The sequence below is a fragment of the Diabrotica virgifera genome, chromosome 3 (genome assembly GCF_917563875.1).
Source record: "Diabrotica virgifera virgifera chromosome 3, PGI_DIABVI_V3a".
Taxonomy (NCBI): domain Eukaryota; kingdom Metazoa; phylum Arthropoda; class Insecta; order Coleoptera; family Chrysomelidae; genus Diabrotica; species Diabrotica virgifera.
In genome coordinates this window covers 265913-290777 of record NC_065445.1, presented here as the reverse complement: position 1 = coordinate 290777, position 24865 = coordinate 265913, and the positions used below count along the sequence as shown (strand labels likewise).

The following is a 24865-nucleotide window of genomic DNA, read 5'->3' as shown; positions in this document are numbered from 1 at the left end:
TACAAGCACACAGATATTTTTTATTAACTTGTTTTTGTTAATCAATATGACAACTCCAAGTAATTCAAATAATTCCACAACAATGGTAACTTCAGTTTCTTCAAACGTACCAAACATTGATAAACTTGAAGGACAGGTAAACTATGGTAGCTGGAAATTTGCCATGAGAATGAGTTTAATCTTGGAAGATATTTATGGGTATGCTGATGGTTCATTACCAATTGTATCAGATATTGACAAAGCAAGAGATCAAAGAGCATTAGCAAAAATATGTCTTTGCATCCAACCAAGTTGTTATGTTCATGTTCACAATGCTAAATGTAGCAAAGAAGCATGGGATAATCTTAAAAAAGCCTTTGAAGGTAATAGTATGGCGACGAAATATGAACTCACACGAAAATTCTTCAATATGCGCCAAAATTCATGTTCCTCAATGGAAGAATATTTAAACAATATTTTAGTAACAGTACAAAAGTTGGCAGACATAGGTGAGGCCATAGAAGATAAATGGATATCTTTTGTTATGAGGAACGGAGTGTCTGAGGAGTTCGAAAGTTTTATTGCTGCACTAAATCAGCAATTAAGTGACAAATCAACATCTGAAGATGTGAAAAATGCTTTACTTGGTGAAAGTGAGAGACGAAGAGTTAAGGAAGAATTACCACAAACGACAGCTCTTCTATTGCAAAATAAAACTTTTAAGAAGAAATATAATAAGCATAAAGTAACCAAGAAATTTGCATGTTATGAGTGTGGTGACCCTAATCATATAAAATCTGATTGCCCAAAATTGTGTCAAGGTTCTACTTCAAATTTTTACCAAAAGAAGAAGGAAGAAAATAAAGACAGTTCAAACAAAAGTGTAAAGACTACTACTCTTTTAACTAGAGCAATGATGACATCAGTTTCCCCTTCATCTTGGATAATTGACAGTGGTGCTACTTCCCATATGGCCTGTGATGAGACTGTTTTCCATAATTTGAATTCCAGTACAACTACTTCTATTTGTGTTGCTGATAATTCTGAAGTCAAGTCAAAAGGTATTGGTGAGGCTGTCATTCAGTTTGAACAAGGTAACAATTTAATTAAAACCGCTACTAATGTTTTATATGTACCTAACTTGTCAGCTAACTTGTTGTCTGTTGGAAGAATGACAGAAAAAGGTTATGCTGTTGTTTTTGATAAAGATGCATGCACAGTATATGCTAGTTCTGATTTTTCAGTTAGGGGTGAAGTAGAATTTTCATGTAATAAAAAAGACGGTTTGTATGGTATTCATAATTTGAAACAAGAATCAATGATGGTAGTAAAAGAGGGATTTTTATCAGACCAAGAATTATGGCATAAAAGACTTGGTCACTTGAATCGTAAAGGGTTAAGATTGCTAAAAAATACAGCAGGTGGGATTAATTTTGTTGACGAACCAAACCAGGTATGTGTTACTTGTCTTGAAGGCAAGCAAACTGTGAAACCTTTTCCGAAAAGGGGTAAACGGGCAAAGGATCTTTTAGGTATCGTTCACAGTGACCTGCAAGGACCTTTTGAAGTGTTATCATGGGGAGGTGCTGCATATTGTCTTATATTTGTTGATGATTATTCTAGGAAGGTTTTTGGGTACATGCTAAAATATAAGAGTGAAGTTTTTTCAACATTTCGCTTATTTAAAAGTATGGTGGAAAATCAAACCGGGAAAACTATAAAATATCTTAGGACAGATGGTGGTGGTGAGTATACTTCTAGGGAAATGGAAAATTTTCTTAAGGAAAATGGCATTATTCACCAGTTAACAGTATCCTATACACCTCAACAAAATGGGGTGGCAGAAAGGACTAATAGAACTATAACTGAAAAGACACGTTGTCTATTATTTGATTCTAATTTAGATAAGCGCTTTTGGGCGGAAGCTATGAATACAGCGATTTATCTCAAAAATCATTCACCAACAGCAGCTTTGCAGGGAGGTATTCCTGAAGAAGTATGGCGGAAAGAAAAAATAGATCTGTCGCATTTACGTATTTTTGGTTGCAAAGCACAGATACATGTTCCTGATGTAAAAAGACATAAACTTGATAAAAAATCCTCTACAATGATTTTTGTAGGCTATAGTGAAGAAACAAAAGGGTATAGGTTTGTATCTGAAAGCAATCCAAAACATGTAACTATTGCACGCAATGTAGTATTTCTTGAAAATGAAATTAAAAGTAACTTTTCTCCAAAATTATTAAATATTGATAGTAAAAATATTAATATTCATGAAAGTTGTAAAGATAATCCACATCGATCTGAAACTTTGGACCATTCAGATGGCCAAGGTTGTATATTATCTGAAATAAGTGGTCAAAAAGAGGAAAACGAAATATTTCCTGATTATACGAATGGTGATGTTAGTGAGGGTGAAGATTTAATCTCAGTCCATGATGTCAGTGAGGGTGAAGATTTAATCTCAGTCCATGATGTCAGTGAGGGTGAAGATTCAGTCACAGTCCATGATGTCAGTGAGGGTGAACAGATAGCTCCCACATTTGGTGGTCGGTATCCTAATAGGATTAGAACAGCTAGAAGGGATGAAGATTTTGAGTATTCATTTCTTTCTGTTGGGCCTAATGACCCAAAGACCTATGCTGAAATCTGTGAAAGGTCAGATAAATCCTTATGGGAAAATGCTATGGCTGAGGAAATAGAATCTTTAAGTGAAAATAATACATGGGAACTTGTCGATAGACCAATAAATAGAAACGTTGTCAAGTGCAAGTGGGTATATAAATTGAAAAATGCAATAGATGGGTCTAAACGTTATAAGGCAAGGCTTGTAGCCAAAGGTTTTTCACAAATCCCTGGAAAAGACTATGATCAAACATTCGCACCAGTAGTGAGATTGTCCTCATTAAGAATGTTGTTTGCGTTGAGTGCGATAAATGATTACGAAATAGATCATGTAGATATAACTACTGCATTTTTGAATGGGGAATTAACAGAAACTATTTACATGGAGCAACCCGAAGGGTTCATAAAGGAAAATGAAAAAGTATGCAAATTGAAGAGGGCGTTGTATGGTCTTAAGCAATCTGCTAAGTCATGGAATGACAAAATTCATACATTTTTATTAGAAATAGGATTTGTAAGATCAAAAATGGATCCTTGTGTATATATAAAAGAGGATAATGGTATTTTCATAGTTATAGGTTTGCATGTTGATGATTTTTACATTTTTTCAAACTCTAAACATGAAATTAAAATTCTAAAAGGGAAATTATCAAGCTCTTTTAAAATTAAAGATTTAGGGGCAGTTAAGGAATGTCTTGGAATGAAAATTACTAGGGATAGAAAAAATAATTTTTTAAAAATGGATCAAGAGAACTATGCTTTAGACATAATAAAAAGATTTGGATTGGAGAATTGTAACTCAGTTTCAACTCCATTAGAATCAGGTATTAAACTTCAAAAACCTGAAAATAATGAAATGAACCCAGATTATCAAAAGCTCATAGGAGCATTAATGTATTTGGCAGTTGGGACTAGACCTGATATATGTTTCGCTGTTAGTTATCTCAGCCAATTTAACAATTCGAATAGCAAGGAGCATTTCAGTGCAGCTAAACGGGTTGTTAGGTACCTTAAAGGTACAGCCAGTTTAGGTATCACATATTCAAAGAAAGACAAAAATTTGGTTGGTTATGCCGATGCAGATTATGGTAGTTGTGTTGTAGATAGGCGATCATTTACTGGTTATGTTTTCATGCTAGGTGGAGGAGCCATTAGTTGGAAAGCTAGAAAGCAAACATCTGTAACAATAGCAGATAGTACTACGTTTGCAGAGTATGTGGCAATAAGCGAATGTGGAAAGGAATGCATGTTTCTTAAACAGCTGATGAAAGAACTGAAGTCACCTACAGGAACTGTCACTATTTATAATGACAATAGTAGTGCAAATCAACTTTGCAACAGTCATACGTCACATGCCAGGAGTAAACACATAGATGTTAAATATCACCAGATAAAGGAGTGGGTTAAAAGGGGTGAGATCGAAGTTAGTTACTTACCAGGTGAAGAAATGATAGCTGATTTCTTGACTAAAGTGCTGTCAAAGAAGAAACATTGGGCATGCGCAGTAGGATTGGGTTTAAAAAATTAATGAATTAAGTGAGGGTGTTAAAGTTGGTACATTTAAATACAAGCGGTACAATATTAGTAATTTATTAATTTTCTTCTGTCACCTTGGTAACACTGTTTTGACACATGATCCAATATGTCTGACTTGACTGATCTTTTTAATGTAATAATGGTTGTCATTTTTGTTAAGCTTTGTTTAATTTAATGTATAATAAATATCTTTCATACTAATAAAGTTGTACGCTAAAATATACTGTGTATAAGAAGAATATTTGGAATCCTCTGATTTAACAATTGTTACTGTTTAATTATATTCAACTACTGGCCTATGGAACTTGAATAAATCGAGTTTTTGTCTGCTAATGAGGTTTTACAGTTTTTGTTATATGTTTATAAATTCTGCAGGAAGTAATTACATCAAATTGATGCACAGAAGACACAATTTGGAAAATTCAACAATGGATCTTGTACAGAATTTCATACAGTTTCCTTTGATATAAAAATCAATATTTATTTTAAAGTATTTACCAACAGAAGACAGGATTTTGAGGAGCACTTTTTACACATCAACTCACTTCGACTGTGACAATGACTTGATGAAATATGCGCATATATATGCAGTAAAAAATTACGAAATATGCGCAAGATATGCACAAAAATTAAAAAAATGCGCATTTCGAGAAACCACAAATTTTCTGTTCTATTCTATTCTAGGGGGTTCTTCTACAGGGAGGGGGCGGCAATCTTATTTATTATCTTTCAAATAAAATCATTATTTTTTATATATGCAATTTATTCACATTTTTTACAAAAACTGATACCAGTAGTTACCTATTTAAAATAAAACAACAATATCACTATATATATATATATATATATATATATATATATATATATATATATATATATATATATATCTTCATATATGTCTTCATATCAAGGCGAGATCCGACTAAATCGAGGACAACCCGAGATCCACCAATAGGAAATTAATTATTGGAGTATATTGTTCATAAGTATCTTTATAATTAACATATTAATCATGGCACACTTAGAGGGGAAAAGATTTTTGTACTTAAATTTTTCTGATAAATTTACAGCGAAACGAGATCCGTCGCTGAAAAGTAAAGGGGAGGACTTATATACGAAATTTTAGATATTTACCGTTCAACGCGAGATCACACACTGATGCCAGCTCTAAAGAGTATTAGTCGAGCGGTTGGAGCTCGTGTTGTATTGTATATTTCCCACGATATAAAGATATATAATGGGCGTAACTTTTAAGTATCGCTTCTTTTGTGTCTTTAAAGTCTACGATTGACCTTTCAGAAAGTCCCTTAGTTTTATTACATACATAAGGGTGTGAAAAAAGAAAAAGAATACTTGACAAATAATAACCATTTAATAATGATAATTATTTGCAATACAATATTTTAAAACTATACATTAATATTCTTAAAAAAACACTTACTACGAAACCAAAATGTAATTATTATATTCTTAAATAATAAAAATTGTTACAAAATAATTATTTAAATGATTGCTTGTTTTAAAGATACATTACAAGAAAGTAAAATTTTTTATAAATATTATTAAAGTTTAAAAAATAAAATAACTCAATATGTAATTATTATTTGATAGTTAAAAAATGATTTTAAGTAAAATGATTTAAAAGATAAAAAGAAACACACATAATTTTCAGGGTCAACTCCTAACTGCATGAAAATTTGGATTTAGATTCTACCCATCCCCCACTTCAAAGTTGAATTTGTGCCGTTGATTGCTTTTACTTGTAGGGTGAAAAAATATACGTTTAAAATAAGTCCGGAAACAGATCTGACTAAGTTTAAGCAACTTTTGTTCTATAGAGTTTTTTTTAACTTAGGTACTAGGTTAATTTAGTAGTAGGTACTAGAGTCACTTGCGACTAAAAATATTTACTTTTCAACAAAAAAAAACACAAATACTCAAAAAGTAAGTATTATATCGAAAAAATATTCTTGGAAAAAATGTAGCATATAAAAAAAACGAAAAAATGGTATATTCTTAGTCTATAGAACCAGTAAAAGTAAATTTGTAGCTCATAAAAAAGACGATCTTATCCTTCAAATTCCAAATCAAATATTTTAACGCGATACATAGTACCAAAAAATTAAGCTCTTTTCGGGGAAAACCCATTAAAATTTTTTTAAAGTGTTAACAAAAAGCTTTATTTTATTTTATAAAAGTTATATACGGGTAGGAGAGACAACGGAACGAATTTTCGAACGTTTAAACAGACGACATCCCAGATTTACCAATTTCTGGACAATTGATCCAAAGGCTGGATTCTAACAACGAAACAGTTGTGGATTTTCAAGTTTTCAATGAGAGTTAGAATGAAAAAACATTAGTGACCTCGAGTATGATGGTTTGGAGAATTTGGCTGGTTATATCTGCCATAAATTGAAGGACTCCAGTATTCAATCCGAAGATGTTTCAACGTACACGTGGGTTGATCATTTGAGTAAGTGTGGTTTATGTAAACCATCAGACACTCTCTTGTCATATATTAAGTAACTGGAGACAATTTTTCCTTCCACATGAATGGTGATTCCATTTTGGTAACTAAAAATTATTTAGAAAACCTTATGTCCAAAAGTGTAACTGTAGACTGTTCTAACAAAGCGAACAAGTTATTTTTTAGGTCTCGGATGTACTTCCGAATTAAAGAATTAAACAAGTCTCTTAACAACCTGACATTGCGTAAAAGAAAAATTATGAAAACTGCTACATAGTTGCTGTATGTACGTCTATTTCACATGCACAAAATTTAAATAAAGTGCATGGCATGAAAACTGTAAAACTTATTTTTGTCTTTTCCAAGCCTCTTACTTAAATCTGATGAAATACATTATTTAAAAAGTAAAAAATTTTGTTTTTTTATCAATCCATTAAATTTATGGTTTTATTTTGGGGCTTTTCTTCCCCTTGGTAAAAATTATATTTACTAATATGTAGGCCACTAATCAATTTTTGCCAACTAACGAAATATAATAATTTTAGTAGATATCGATTATATGAATATTTTTATTTTCCGGATACCAATATAATCAAGAAACTGGGAACTTTACAAATAACTGAAAATCAATTTAAATAAAAGTAAATAGTTTAATAATTTTCTAATTATCTAAACTATAAAAATCACTTAGTTTCTTTTAGTCATAATTCATTCATTTGTATTATTCTCAAATTTCATTCGCGTTCGTATTACGAACGCATAGACGGGACTATGCTTTACTTTATAGACCGGAAGTTCAGGGTCCGGATAGGACCAGTTCTATCAGAACACGGAATGCCGGAAGCTGGAGTACCACAGGGGGCAGTTTTATCACCCCTTCTGTATACCATATATACAGCAGATGTTCCAAGAACACCCGGAACATTGATCAGCCTTTATGCAGACGACACTGCAATTGCTGCAAAACACATGAACCTAGATATAGCTGTAAGAAATCTACAGACGGCATTGGATACAATAGAAGAATGGAGTATCCAATGGAAAATAGCAATAAATCCAGATAAGACCCAAGCGGTTATCTTCAAAAAGAGAAGAGATAACCCAGAAGAACAGCTAACATTGCAAGACAGACCCATCGAATGGCAAAACGAAGTTAAATATTTAGGAGTCACAATGGACCAAGGTCTTACATTCACATCACACGTCAACGCAACAGTCCAGAAAACAGCAGCGGCCAGATCAGCAATAAGAGGACTCACAGGAAGAAGAAGCAAATTAGCTATGAAAACAAAATTAAGACTGATAAATAGCATTATACTGCCAATAATTACATACGCATCTCTTGCATGGGGTCACATAAGTCAAAGTAACAAAAAGAAGATACAAGCGGCACACAACAACTGCCTCAGAGAAGCTGCAAACGTGCCCAGATACGTCGCCGAACGGTTCTTATTTAGAGACCTAAAACAAATAAGAGTACTGGATATTATGGAGGAAAAAGCCAGAACAAAATTTGCTGAGCTAGAAGACCACCCAAACCGGATCTTGCAAGAGATATTAAGGTATGATGTGTACCATAGATGGAAACATAGGAGACCCAAACAACAAATATTAGTAAATATATAATAAAGGCTAGATAATCGTAGCTCTATCAAAAGAAGACAACTTGCTCACCTTTGGCATCTCATTATATTTATTAATGTTGATTTTTATAATTTTCAGACATCCCTCAAAAAAATATACAAAAAACTTCAAATCGGCTTCAGCCACTAAAAAAATCAATAAAATATTAACAATAGGCGAAAGCCACAAAAAAAAATATTAGTAACAAAACCCAAAAAAGGGCATGAGGGGCCCACATCCTCGAGCGCCGAGTCGCCGAACTGGACAGAGCCCAGAGCGGGGACTCGGCGCCCGAGCAAGCAAAACAGATCGAAGATAAGTCACTAGAGATAGCGGGAATAGAGCGCCTCACGCTGGCCTGCATTGATCGGGGTAGGATTTCATATGGGAGTCCGTGTACCCAAGACTCCCATATGATAAGCACTTTGCTGATTGAGAGCCTCTATAGCGCATCAGAGTGCTATAGGGGGGTAAGTGGATGGTCTGGAGCATTGAAGCGGGGTGGAGTGATTCCTGCTTACGGGAGTTAATCCTCCTCGCCCCAATGAATTGTATCACCCGAATGTCATTCTCTAGGGGTGAGCAAGTCTCTCAGGCTGGGTTAAATCACTATGCTTGCTTGCTTGCTTGATTATATGAATATTTTTATTTTCCGGATACCAATATAATCAAGAAACTGGGAACTTTACAAATAACTGAAAATCAATTTAAATAAAAGTAAATAGTTTAATAATTTTCTAATTATCTAAACTATAAAAATCACTTAGTTTCTTTTAGTCATAATTCATTCATTTGTATTATTCTCAAATTTCATTCGCGTTCGTATTACGAACGCATAGACGGGACTATGCTTTACTCTGTTGTTAATGTCATGCGCCAATCGGACGAGCTTACGTAACTAGAATATCAGGGTGTGCATATTTCCGGGTCCCGGTGAATTCGTATCTATTTTAATCCCCATCCTAATTACAGACCAACTGGCAACTCTGGTGCGCAGGTAATTTTTAAATAACGCATTAACTACCGGTGAATTGGTAACTTTCATTTTTTAAGTATTGTTGATAATCTAATATCGGTATTCCAGGTATTTAGCGCTGCACTCATAGAAAATGGAAAAAATGGAAAAAATGTCACAGGAAGTGAAACCGATGATGAAACGAAACGCAAAAGAGAAAACTTGGATGATTGTTTTAACAGAAGTAAAATTAAAAAACGGTCACCAAGCAAAGCAGGCAACGAAAACAAGGAAGACATGGAAAATGTTATGATTACAATAATGAAAGAGCTAATGAATAAAAACGATGAAATGCTTCAGGAAATAAAACAAATAAGGAAAGAATAACAACAAACCAATAAAGAGTTAATGGGTGTAAAAGCAGAGAAACAAAAACTAAAAAAAGAAGTAAAAAAGCTACATGAATGAATGGAGCAACTGGAGAAATTTAGCAAAAAGAAAAGCTTGATCGTAACTGGGTTGAAAGTAGAAACAAATGATTATAAGAAATTAAAAGAAGAAATGGAAAATTTCAGAGCCCAAGAGTTGCAAATACAAATAAAACTAAGAAGTGAAAAAAAAAATAGGAGAAACAGTATGCGCAATAGAAATAGAAGCCCTCACGGATAAAATGGAAATCCTAAACAAGAAACGTAAACTAAAACAGCATAAAGATCGTATCTATATAATGGTAGGGGAGCCCAAGCGGGAATTTTTGCAGTTACTCGAGCGCGTCAGATTATCATATGGGGAGAAACGTGGTACCCTGCAGATGTACCTCTGCCATATATTGGCTCTTAACACAGGGAAATTGTCAGATTAAGATAAGGTAAGTTAAGTACATGCAAAACAGTATATATTTAAAAAATCTGACGATTTGAGCAGGGCGTAAGGGAATTGGTGAGTCACAAAGTTTCACAAGAAAAAGGCGAATATTTCGCGAAATAAACGTCAGATCGAAAAACTAAAAACTACACGTTCAATATTTTTCAAAAATCTATCGATAGATACCAAACACGACCCCTCGCAGAGAGGGGTGGGGGGTAAATTTTAAATACAAATCCCGCGATATTTAGCAAAATAAACATCAGATCGAAAAACTGCAAAATACACTTATTTAATATTTTTGAAAAATATATCGAATGGTACCAAACGCGACCCCCACGGAGGTGGGGTGGGGGGTTACTTTAAAATCTTAAATGGGAGCCCCCATTTTTTATTGCAGATTTGAATTCTCTGCATAAAAATAAGCAACTTTTATTCGAACTATTTTTTCGAATTATGGATAGATGGCGCTATATTAAAAAAAAACGATTAATGGAAATGGAAAATTAAATTAAAAAATGGCAAGCGCCCGCTAAAATGGAAAATTTTACTTAACTTTTTTTGGTTTTAGGACCTAATAATCACAACCCAATAGGTCCCCAAAGCGCTCGAGTGACTGCACATTTAGCATACTTTGCTCCCCTACCATAAACAACGATTGGACATCGAAAGAAAAAGAAATACAAAAGGAAATAACTAAAATAGCAAAGGACGAAAGAAGCAAAGGTAAGCAAACGAAAATCGGCTACAAGAAATTAATAGTGAATGGCAAAATCTAGATATGGGACGAAGAGAGAGAACAGCTGATAGAAAATTCAAAAAACTAATAAACGAAGAACAGCGGCTGAAATATGATATTGACATGGCAAAAAAAGACTCGGAAATGCAAACGGTTAACGAAAACAAAATAACGCACACAAAATAAAGAAAGAATCTCAATAAGAAGAAAAGAACAAAACCCATTAGAATGGGCTCTTGGATATTAGAATCATGCTGGCATCAGGTAAGATGCAAGAAATAGCTCTTGAAATGAAAAAATACCAACTAGAAATCCTAGCCGTACAGGAAATACGATGGAAGAAAGAAGGAAAAATTGAGAAGAAAAACTTTAGCATGTATTATTCGGGAGAAAACAAACAGGGAACGAATGGTACGGCATTTATGGTGAACAAAAAAATGAGGGAAAAACTGATACAATTCAAAGCAGTTAATGAAAGGATATCTTACATAAGAAAATAAACAAGCCCACATCTCGATAGTCAATTGCTATGCACCCACCGAAGAAGCAAACCAAGAAGATAAAACAGAATTCTAAGACATCCTGGAAGAAACCTGTGAAAATATTCCGAGGAATGACATATTAATAATATTGGGTGATTTCAATGCAAAGATCGGAAAGGAGGACTATAATCGTAATGTAGCTGGCAAAGAAACCATTCATGAAACTACGAATGATAATGGAGGAGAAATCTGCAACCTAGCAGCAGCAACAAATACACATATAGTTAGTACTGGGCATAAACATAAAAAAGAAAACAAAATAACATGGATGATACCAGGAAGAATGGATGGAAACCAAATAAATCATACTCTAATTTCGAAAAAGTGGACACAAATAGTACAAGACGTAAGGTCATATAGAGGGGCAAATGGAGGCACTGACCACATATTGTTGATAGCAAAACTTAAGATGAAAATAATCAAAGCAAATAATCATAAGAAAGGAAAAAGGAGGAAATGGAATATAGCCAATCTGAAAACGCAAGAAACAAAGCAACAATATACAGAACAACTGGAACAGAAATTGGGTCAGTACGAGCACAAAGAAATAGAAGGAGAATGGAAAAACATAAAGAACAGCATAATAGAGACAGCAGAACAAATAATAGGATTCCAAAAAACAAAGAATCGAAAGAATGGTTTGATGAGGAATATCACCAAAAAAGTCAACCGAAGCACCTCGCAAGAAACAAATGGCTACAAAGTGCCGAACAGGAACAACTGGATCAATATAGAAAAGAAAAACAAGAAGCATTGAAACTCTATAGAAGAAAGAAGAACACATGGATCTCTGAACAAATGCAAGAATTAGAAACGAATAATAAAGACAACAAGAAATTGTTCGAATAGATAAAACAACAACACAGTACCAAAAAATCTGTCACAAAAATAAACAAAAAAGATTGGGAAAAACATTTTACGGACCTATACAAAAACGACAATAAGGCATATTCAGAGGATGAGGATATAAGAGATAACAGAGATGAAGAGGAAGTTGCACCTACTTATTAGGAATTCATGGAGGTATTAAAACAACTAAAAGTAAACAAAACGCCAGGGCCAGATGAAATCAACAACGAACTGATCATCAACGGCGGAGAGGAGCTCACGAAGCGAATGCACAAGTTAATGGTTACAATTTGGAAGGACGAAAGCATGCCCATAGAATGGAAAAACGGACACATCGCACCAATCTTTAAGAAAGGAGATCCAACTAAGTGCTGCAACTACAGACCAATTATGCTACTAAATACAACGTATAAGATATTGACCACAATTATAAGAAACCGACTAAATCAATACACAGAAAAAATTATAGGACCATATCAACAGGGTTTTAGAACAATAGATCAAAGGAAGATCAACAATAGATGCAATACAGCAAAAGTTAAAACAAATGAGGGCGATACAAATGACATCAAAATAGAACTTGAAGTAAGACAAGGAGACAGTCTGTTAACGACAAACGACACTATTTAATATCGCTCTAGAAGGAGTAATTAGGGACACAGGGCTGAAAAAGACAATTATTCAAAGCTCAACACAGATCATAGGATATGCAGATGAACTGGGACTGGTAGCACGAGATAAAAAAAGACTAGAAGAGGCACTTTTAACCCTGGTAAGAGAAGCAAAGACGAGAGGACTAATAATCAATCAGAATAAAACAAAATATCTTATAAGCACACGAGACAATGTAAACAGAATAGCAGAAATAAAGATAGGTGAAAATACATTCCAGAGAGTAGATTGCTTCAAATACCTGGGGGTGATGGTGGACGGCAAAAACGGAAGGAGTATAGAGATAAACGACAGAATTAAAGCAGGTAATAGAGTATATTGGAAATATCACCAACTACTCAAGGACAAAACCTGAGCAAAAAAAACAAAATCAAAAATATACACAGCAGCAATCAGATCAGTGATAGCCTATGGAGCAGAAGTAATGTGCCTTACGAAAAAAGACGAAGAAAAGTTAAAAATAATTGAGAGAAAAATTATAAGGATACATGGCCCAGTAAAGACAGAAACAGGGGAATATTGAAAGCTGATGAACCATGAAATAATAAATATAAATAAAGGAGAAGATATAGTAAAATTCATTAAAGCACAAAGCCTCAGATGGTTTGGGCACACACAAAGAAGAGGGGTAAAAGAACTGATCAGGAAGATAATGAACTGGAAACCAGTAAAAAATAGACCAAGAGGAAGACCAAAAATTAGATGGGAAGATCAACTGCTAGACGATATATCAAAGATGGAAATTGCAAACTGGAGAGAAAAGATTCAGGACCGGAGAGAGTGGAAGAAGATAGTAGAGAGGGCAAAAAAACATCACAACCTATGAACTAAGACCTAAAGGAAAAGCGGACTAATTTACCGCGTGAAATGGATTAAAAGAGCTCATATTTGAGCGAGAAAAAAACATCACAACCTATGAACTAAGACCTAAAGGAAAAGCGGACTAATTTACCGCGTGAAATGGATTAAAAGAGCTCATATTTGAGCGAACTATACTCTAACAAGAGTGAACGGTCCATATAATAATTCCAGGTATGTACCTGTATAAATTACCCTCCTTGAAGTTGGTGTAAAAGGTATTCACCATTTATGTATTGTCTTTTGGAAGGATTACTAGAGAAAATCCAAATAAATTTTGAAAAAATGGCTGAAATCGCTGAAATTCTTGTAACAGATTCCGTAATGAGTGTACATGGGTGGTAAATGATTTTAAATTTCACTTAAAGAAAGTGCTAAAAAGTCTAAAACATTTATGGTACTGTTCTGCATCTGGTTTCCAGGCAACCTGTTATACCGACGGTTAGTTTTTTTAATATTTTGAGTAGTAACTATGTTGGTTATCAACAATTTGATGTCAAAAATGCACATTTTGCCATTTTTTGTCTACCAGTAAGAAGAAAAACATTCAAAACAAAATTTAAGATAACCGCATTATAGAGCATGTAAAACAATTTAAACAAGGTTTTATAAATTTCGCTATACTTAATTGTTGCTTATAAAACTATAAATTAAGTCAGTTTAACGTTAATATAACTTATGTAAAAAATACAACTTATATCTCGATATTACGTGAAATAGCTCAAAGAAATGAGTAAAAATACACGGTTTTTATGACACTCAGTGTAACTACGTAACAATTGTTTTAGTTTCTCTATGGACGGAATAACAAAATTTATGTAAATCTGACCAATCTTTTCTCAATTTAACTATTTATTGACAATTTAAATGAAAAATAGCCGATTTTAAGAATTTTCGTCTATAAGTTACAATATTTTACCAAAAAACTGAAAAAAGAACCGATTAGTTTATTGAAATAGCCTTAAAATGAGTTGAAGTAAAATAGAATTGGAGCTTTGTTTATCAATAAACATTAACTATTCAAATTTATTTCTTACGTTTTAAGCTAACTACCTGAGGTACCCCTAAACCCTAAAAATGTCATCAAAACGACGATTTTGAAGCTCTTTCGACTGGATTAAAGAAGCTATTATCGATTCAAACAAAAGTTGTGTATTTTTAATTCTAAATTTCAACTATTTAATTAAAAATAAAGTGTTTCAGTTGAAAATTCAAAGTTGCTACACCCACCGCTTTCGCAGGCAGAATAAGAACCCTGCTATTGCATAAGTATATAGATTTTGAAAAACCATTCAAAAAGCATTCCAAAGTTTTTTCGATATGCCGTCTAGTTCTCGAGATATTTGACAATCGCCTTTCTGGACAGAGCCCTTAAATAATGTAAACATTCTTATTCAAGCTAGACATAAGCCGAGTGAGAGAGCTGACCGTGAAATTCATTTGCGATGTTTCCAAATTTACCGGATCTCGGATTGTCTGCAAAATATATATTTACCATATACACAACGGATCGCGCGCGCTGCCCTCTACAGCGGATTTAGTGGAACCACTGCAATATAAAATTCACCAAAAGGGGTGCAAAATGAGGTCCAGACAAAAATCGATTTCCTTGTACTCTAACCATTGTTACATCGAGATGTCACTATATACACGTGAATACAAGGTGAGATCCAAAATCGGATCTCGCCTTGCAAAACGGATCTCATCTTGTATAGCTTATGATACAAACGGATCTCGCCTTGATATGAAGACATATATATATATATATATATATATATATATATATATATATATATATATATATATATATATATATATATATATATATATATATGTTCGGAAAGATTTCCGCGGTCAGGTAAATGAAAATTACTAAGTTCTCGGGAAGAACCGCGTTGAGAATTTATAACTCGACGTTTCGGCACCCTTTTTGGAGCCATTATCAAGAGGGGTATGGTTCCGTTCGAGTTCGGGGTCTCAATCTGCCTACTCCCCTCACTCGTGACGTACCAGTAGTGTCTTGTTCTCTAGGAGAACGGTCAAGCGGCACTGAGGTCTCAATCTGCCTACTCCTCAGTGTCGAGTGACGACCTGTCTTCGCCTGTGTAGCTCCTTTTATACTCTCAGTGCGCGCGGGAACTGTATGCGCGGGAGAGGCCTGAGTGGGATCGACTGACGTGGGGATTCGCCGAAGCAGCGGTCGCCATGTTGTCGGCAGTCTTTTGGCGTCATCGCGTGTGTTTAGGCTGTGAGGGCGTTTTTCAATTTCGATGGCTTCACGGATGATTCTCGATTTTAAGGAGCGGACAGGGGCGATGGTTTTTGCTTTCTCGAAATCTATTTGGTGACCTGTCTGAATATGATGTTGGGCAAGGGCTGAAGTAGTGTCGGAATGTTTTACAGATATGGAATGTTCGTAGATACGGTTTTGGATTCGTCGGTTTGTCTGTCCTATGTATGTCCGTGGGCAACTGGAACAAGGTATCTCGTAGATACCATGGTCTTCATTGGGGATTTGGTCTTTTACGGATCTGACAAGATTGCACAACTTGGAGTGAGTAGTGAAGACGGTTTTGATATTTAGAGGGGTAAGAATTCTACTAATCTTGTCAGTGACACCTTTGATAAAAGGTAGAAAGATTTTGGGTTGATCGGGCGGCAACCCAAAATCTTTCTACCTTTTATCAAAGGTGTCACTGACAAGATTAGTAGAATTCTTACCCCTCTAAATATCAAAACCGTCTTCACTACTCACTCCAAGTTGTGCAATCTTGTCAGATCCGTAAAAGACCAAATCCCCAATGAAGACCATGGTATCTACGAGATACCTTGTTCCAGTTGCCCACGGACATACATAGGACAGACAAACCGACGAATCCAAAACCGTATCTACGAACATTCCATATCTGTAAAACATTCCGACACTACTTCAGCCCTTGCCCAACATCATATTCAGACAGGTCACCAAATAGATTTCGAGAAAGCAAAAACCATCGCCCCTGTCCGCTCCTTAAAATCGAGAATCATCCGTGAAGCCATCGAAATTGAAAAACGCCCTCACAGCCTAAACACACGCGATGACGCCAAAAGACTGCCGACAACATGGCGACCGCTGCTTCGGCGAATCCCCACGTCAGTCGATCCCACTCAGGCCTCTCCCGCGCATACAGTTCCCGCGCGCACTGAGAGTATAAAAGGAGCTACACAGGCGAAGACAGGTCGTCACTCGACACTGAGGAGTAGGCAGATTGAGACCTCAGTGCCGCTTGACCGTTCTCCTAGAGAACAAGACACTACTGGTACGTCACGAGTGAGGGGAGTAGGCAGATTGAGACCCCGAACTCGAACGGAACCATACCCCTCTTGATAATGGCTCCAAAAAGGGTGCCGAAACGTCGAGTTATAAATTCTCAACGCGGTTCTTCCCGAGAACTTAGTAATTTTCATATATATATATATATATATATATATATCTTCGATTGTAATTCACTACAATGGGTTTTTCCAAATTTTTTACTAGGAAACATTTTCTTTGATCAGATAAAATATTTTTATAACTTGAAAAACTCCTTTTAACATCAACAGAAGTAATTGGGGCGTATTTAAAATAACTTGTTAAAGCCGAAAATTCTGCACAAATCAATTTCAAAATTTCCATTAAAAATTTCGCATATAATGTCCTCCAAAGTTTTAAAGCCGTTTAAAGACGGGATCTGACCTAAAGCATGAATATTTCAATTTCCGTTATAAAATCGTAAAGCTATGGTTAAATGTGTAAATTCCCTTAACAATAGGGGATTTAAAAGAATCCCAGAATTATAGGTACCTACTAAATTGGGATACAAATTGTACTAAATATAATAAAAGTAAATAAAATTCGGATTTCCCGGTAAACCATCCTTCATCATTTTAACATCCTACAACCATTTTATAACGGCGTACTATAAGCACTATAAGTACTTTGTGTAAAGATCAGGTATTTTCTAAGAAATGAGCCGTCTCTCTTCAGGTAGTTCTCGAATTAATAGATACGACAGCCTGTGAGAGGAAATATTGTGTGTCGAATTAAAAAAATTATTTTTTTTTTAACTTAAATGTTTTTAGATAGGCACAAAATATGCATGTTTTTTTAAAAATATGCAAAATTAAGTAAAGTTCTCAAATATGCGAAATATGCATGCAATATGCATTTAGCATAAAATCCGCTCCCTAATGATTACCTATAGTATAAAATCACTAACAAAACTTACATTCAAAAAGTTCACTACATACCTACTGAAACATACAAAATACAACAAAAATCAACTGTACCAATATACATAATATCACAAAGCAAGAGATCTTTTTAACCGAGTTAAAGTTATTTTGAATATATCACAATCGAACTGATTTAATAGCCCCATGTATCTCTCCAATACTCTGTGAGCTACGTAGAGGGGATATTTATAAATTGGCGAGAGCCAGTAGTGACAAGTCTGTAAACGTTTACTGGAAATTTGACATAAATGTCAAAGTGATTAATTTAAAATTAAAAACATTAATTATAAAAAATATTAGTTGGTCAAAGCTGTGGTATATATTTTTACCTTAAATATACTTACGTTTTAAATACTGAATTTACGTTTTTTTAATGATCCGTAGTATATAATTATAAATTAATCTATTAATCTTAGCGCTAATTGGGAAAGTATCCGAAGTAAGAAATTAATATTTCATCAATATAACGTCAAAATGATTAGCAAAATCTTAAAAAAATCTATTACAATTTAATTACTTTTTAGCGTTGTAAATATTAAGCGATAACAATTAAATAATAAATTTAAAAATTACCGGTAAAAGTTGAATTAGTAATCCGCTAGGAGCGACACCAGCGAAGCTCAGAGCGTATAGGGCTTTTCATTCACAGTCATTTGTTTTGAGCTTCTGTCATGTGTCAAATAATATTAATATATCTACGTCATACATTATTGGCATATACCAATGATAGAAATCAAAGACGTATGTCATAGATATATTAATATTATGTGACACATGACAGAAGCTCGAAACAAATGACAATCGATGAAAAGCCCTATGGGTTGTGAATACCATAGTTTGTTCTGCGGAAAGGAATGTTGAAAACATTGTGGTAACATAGAGCTTGGTTTGGAACATTAAAGTTAATCTGATTTAACAGGTTAGGTCAATCAATCAAGCCATCTATGATCTTATATGTAAATATAGCACCTGACATATTACGATGGTTCTTGAGTGGGGGTAAAGATAACTGTTGTTCGATAAGGGAATAATCATGATTTCTAATAGTACTGCGAACATGGTAAGCACAATATCTCAAAAATTTATGCTGGACTGTTTCTAACGTATCAATATTATTCTGAAAGTAGAGTGGCCAAACAACTGAGCAGTATTCTAAAATAGTTCTAACTAAGGAACAATACACTAATCTTGTTGAAGTAATGGAGAAACTTGCAATTCCTATTAGTAACAAAACCGAGAAGTTTAGATGCCTTTATTGAGATAGTATTTATTTTCTACTAGTTCTGCTAGTATATTAATGTGGTTCTCTGTTAGTAGTCTTAAGATTTCTGTAGGTATTTCATCCAGTCCCATCTGGCCTTTAATAATTATTATTTATCCTTTGTTTCAGATATGTAATCTGATGATCACTGAGAATAGGACAAATAATGCAGCTGCTGCAGCTTATTCAAACCTTCTTAATAATATTTCCAGGAAAACGGTTCAAAGACTGTAAGTTATAGTGTACATACTAAATATATTATATTATTTTATCAACTAGTCAACTAGTACCTATTTTTAGTCAAACTAGGACTTGACTGATATTGATCACTTACAAAGAATTTTGTAAAAATGGCAAGTCCATAAATAAACATTACATTACATTACAGTTGAGATCAGTATTGTGTTATCAAATATTCTGTAAAAACCAATGATGTAATATACCTACTCATTTACAGAAAAACACTAATTTTACAAAATACTTATTCTGCAGTTAGTTGCAGGTATTTTATACCCTTATTGATATTGCTAACGGTAATCACAAAAGTAAAGAAGTAAGAAGAATACTAATTGACGATTTTCAAGAACTTCAAAAACCAGACTTCGAAAGGGGATAGTCTATTGTGCCTTCTATTCAACATTGCCATAGAGAAAGCTATTAGATAATCTGGAATAACTACAGGAGGGACCATTATTAATAGGAGTGTACAAATACTAGCGGATGACACTATTTATACAGATGCACATGACATTGATATCATAGCAAGAAGAAAGACGGACCTGGTTCAATCGTTCACGACATTGGAAGCAGCATCAAAAAGAATCGGGTTACAAGTTAACACTAATAAAACTAAGTATATGAAGGTCATAAAGTCATAAATAATAATCAAGTATCAGAACCTGAAGATCTAACGGTCAGTACATATACTTTTGAAGGAGTAAAAGAGTTCATAAATCTAGGCTCATAAATCAACCAAAGTAATACAGTAACTGCAGAAATTAACATACGTATATATACAGGGTGGTCCTTAAGTAATTGTACAAAAAGAAACAGTACATTCTACACTCTAAAATATTATGATTTAACCCAACTTACTTTAATAAAATGTTGATATTAAGAAGTTACAGGGTGGTAAAGTTAAACTTTTTTTTATTTATTATTGAATATTTCCTGACAGGTATGAGATAATAACATGAAATTTGGTATGTGGGGTTTTTTTGGGTCGAGAAAACTAAATTCCCTACCAAAAATTATGTATTGCCCAGAGGGCGCCTTTCAGCACTCATTTATTACGTTCAATTTTTTTTATCCCACACTGTATAATTTTGACATTAAAATTTTATTCTCCTATTAGTTTTACTTAAAAAAGGTATACTTCTTTCATCTCCCTAAACTCAACCGTTTTCGAGATAAACGCATTTTAAATCTGCGATACACCATCATTTTTAGCATAATATCATTGTAGTTACACCCGAAAAATAACTTAAAACCATAAAATTATCCAAAAATGTATCGCAAATTTCTTTAAATGGAATTTGCGATGCAATGACATACATTTGAGAACTGGCACAATTATTATGGTTTTAAGTTATTTTTCGGGTGTAACTACAATGATATTATGCTAAAAATGATGGTGTATCGCAGATTTAAAATGCGTTTACCTCGAAAACGGTCTAGTTTAGGGAGATGAAAGAAGTATACCTTTTTTAAGTAAAACTAATAGAATAAAAATTTTAATGTCAAAATTATACAGAGTGAGGGATAAAAAAAATTGAACATAATAAATGAGTGCTGAAAGGCGTATGTGGCGCCCTCTGGACAATACATAATTTTTGGTAGAGAATTTAGTTTTCTCGACCCAAAAAACCCTCACATACCAAATTTCATGTTGTTATCTCGTACCTGTCAGGAAATATTCAATAATAAATAAAAAGTTTAAATTTACCACCCTGTATCTTTCTTAATATTAACATTTTATTAAAGTAAGTTGGGTTAAATCGTAGAATCTACTGTTTCTTTTTACACAATTACTTAAGGACCACCCTGTATATATATATATATATAGCAAATAGAGCATATATATGTACTAGGGATTAAAGAAACTTTTAACATCAAACAGTCACAAAAAGAACAAAAATATTGATATACACACCTCTAATCAAGTCTGTCCTCACTTACGCGTCAGAAACGTGGACAATAATAAAAAGTGATGGAGAACGATTGAACGTAAAATCCTCAGACGTATCTAAAAAAGGTGTGCATGAGAACGGATTATGGGGTAGCCGCTACAATTTTGAGCTTTACCATCTTTATAGTGAGCCTAGTATTGGTCTAGATCTGTCAATGTAAACAGGCTGCGGTGGCTAGGCCACTTAGAGAGAATGAATGAGGAGGAGCCGTCGAAACACATTTATAACCAGAGACCGGATGGAGTGAAGAGGCAGGCCAGAGCACGATTTAAGGACCAGGTGGAAGCGAAATTGGAAAACCAAGGCGAAGAATAGGAAGGAATGGTAGCTGATTCTGGAACAGGCCAAGACCCACCATGGGTTGTAGAGCCAATAATGATGATGAATATTGACGATTTGGAACTGAAAGGTGTGGACACCTTCACATAATTAGGTAACAACATCAGTGAAGAAATTTTAAGGAGAAGAGTGCTTGGTGATAAGTGTTTTATTTATTTATTTATTTATTTACGGGTTTCCCCAATTAAAAAAATATATACATATATAAACAATAAGTAGAAGTAAAAGTAGTATTAGTAAAGTCCAGTAAAACAGTAAAAAACTAAAAATAAAATTAAATGAATTAAATGAAAGTGTGACAGCATAAAACTGTAGTAAGTACATTACAATAAAACTAAATTTAACATACACACAATCCACGTTATGCAGTGACAATACATAATAATATAATATAAACTGACATTAATCAACTAACTACAGACAATAAAAAATTAACACATTACATAATACAAAAGCATTATCCATGGTAAAAATTAACAAATCCACTGAAAATATAATATTAAATATTAAACATAAGTGCTGACCGGAAAAATTGATTTTAGTCGGTTTTTAAATACTCGACTGGAAGAAGAGAATAAATCGATGTCCAAATCATTCAGGCGACTTAAAGTTCTATCTATTGGTGAGTTAAGACCATAGTTTGTTGAATGATGAGGTACATGGAACAAGTTATTATTTCTCAGATTATGGTTTGGAATATTAAAGTTTCTTAATTTTAATAAATCAGGACAATTGATTTCACTATTTAATAGTTTATAAATAAAAGCTAGATCATTTATAATTCTACGGTCTTTTAAGGAGTGCAAATTGAGATCACTACGGATGATGGTATAGTTGTGGTTTAGTTCAGTAACATTATATCCCAATCTGTATGCTGCAAATCTTAAAAACTTATTTTGAACTCTCTCGAGACAAACAACATGAACATTATAAAATGGTGACCAGACAGTAGAGGAGAATTCTAATATAGATATAACCAATGATGAGTAAACAGCCTTTATTATATTAAGGGAAAGATCAGCACAACTGCGAAGTATATAAACCAGTACTTTTGAATCCTTTGCTGTCACATAGTTAATGTGATCCACAAACGTTAAGTTTTCATCGAATATTACTCCTAAATCCTTTACTGTTTTAACATAAGAGAGCGCTTTACTGTCGATGACATATGATGATTGATATTTTTTTGCAACTTTGTGGAAGCTAATGAAATGACATTTATTAATGTTTAAAAAGAGTCTATTTTTGTTACACCACTCAACTAAATTATTGAGATCGTTTTGAAGGAGACTACAATCTTCATGATCTTTGATAGATCTGTAAATCTTCAAATCATCAGCAAATAGCAAGTACTTAGAGTGATTAAAACATTCACCTATGTCGTTAATAAATAGATTGAACAGAAGGGGCGAGCAATGAGCACCTTGTGGAACTCCAGATTTTATTTGTATTGCATCTGACATAAATGAACCCAGTTTGACTTTTTGTGTGCGACCTATTAAATAGCTATCAAACCACTTTAAAAGCTGATCGCTGAAACCATATGCCTTAAGTTTATATAGCAGTAAGTAAGTGTTACTAGGGCTTGAGAAAAGGGACAAAATAACCTCATAACTATCCAGAAACATTAATGTGACTGATTATAAAACACTAATTTTTCAATGATTCATCACACATTATTCCAATCATTTGTCTCTTTTGCCATTAGTTGCACAATAATGTACAGACGTGACAGTACAATAAGTTGTTGGTTTCAGTATAAGCCAATCATTCTTTTTTAAGTTTTCTCCGTTACTAATTATTCTGAATGAGATAATAATTAATTTTCTTCTGATTTGTTATGAACTTCATTGTATCAAATAGATTACCTACTCCAAAGATCGATTTATCGATTCTGGTGGATTTTTTATATAATACTCTCGCATGGCATTTAGTGTACAGTACATCGTCCGTTTTGGAAGATGATTAAAAAGTCTTAAAAATGGTCTTAACTGCTTCGTTAGAGCGAGTCTACCACTTTCTGAAAACTGCAGGTTGGACGCGTTTCCGCGTCATTAACATATCTACGTTGTCGGACTAACGAAACGTGGCTGTAAATTTGTCGGACAGGAGTTCGACAATTTTTATTAATTAAATATAAGTACTTTAATTGAACATTAAGAGTTTTGTAATAACAAAATTACAGCGCCAGAGTGACATCTTGCGAGTGTCGGACTCTACGATTTTATTATTACAAAACTCTTAATTTTCAGTTTAGGGTAGGTACATACATACTTATATTTAATTAATAAAGATTATCTATCTCTAGTCTGACAAATTTACAGCCGCGTTTCGTTATTCCGACAACGTAAATATGTTAATGACCTGCACTCTGAAATTTTTCAGAAAATGGTAGACTCGCTCAAACGAAGCAGTTAAGAGCGTTTTTAAGCCTTTTGTAATCATCTTCCAAAAAAGGACGATGTACTGTGGACTATAAGTATTCTGGTCATAATACAATATCGTTTACAAAACTCTTTAGTTTCATCATTATTATGAGATGAGTTTATATATGTATAAAATCTATATTTTCTTCTTTTGTTTCACCTTAATTACAAACGTTTTTTCGCCTTTTATAAATTTAATATACCAAACATTAACACAAACTGGTATACAAATATAAGATTAAAATATGTTTTTCTTGATAAACTTGAAAATTCGAATTTCTATTATTTTTTCTTATTTTAAGTTAATTTTTTGTTTTAGGGAAATAGACATGAAGCGAACTATATGTAAGGCTTGCGTATGTCTTCTTATTGTTGGAGTTACTGCAAAAATAGCAATTAAAAAGAAAAAACGCATTTTGACATGTCTTAGATGCAACCATTCGAAAATATATATTATCAATAAATAAATACTATTGTTATATTATGTACATATATATGTTGTATTTATTATCTGTTTGAAAGTGGGACCAGGCAAAGTAGCCTTAACCCATTAGCGCCCACGAGATCTGATTTTAAGAATTAATATTCCAGCACTTAATGAGAATTAGGATTAATAGGCCACCTATTAATATCATCTGTATAATTTTGTTTCTCACCAGACAAATTGATAGCGTTTTCTAA

General features: G+C 33.6%; 1 protein-coding gene across 1 annotated transcript in view; it reads left to right on the top strand.

Moving 5' to 3' along the window:
* Positions 1-24676, top strand: part of LOC114324412 (uncharacterized) — a 30060-nt gene extending 5384 nt beyond the window's left edge. The window contains exons 2-3 of the mRNA XM_028272250.2: positions 19360-19460; positions 24504-24676. Coding sequence (XP_028128051.2) covers positions 19360-19460; positions 24504-24651 — 249 coding nt within the window. The 3' untranslated portion in view covers positions 24652-24676. The remainder of the gene's footprint in view (positions 1-19359; positions 19461-24503) is intronic.
* The last annotated feature ends 189 nt before the right edge of the window (positions 24677-24865 follow it).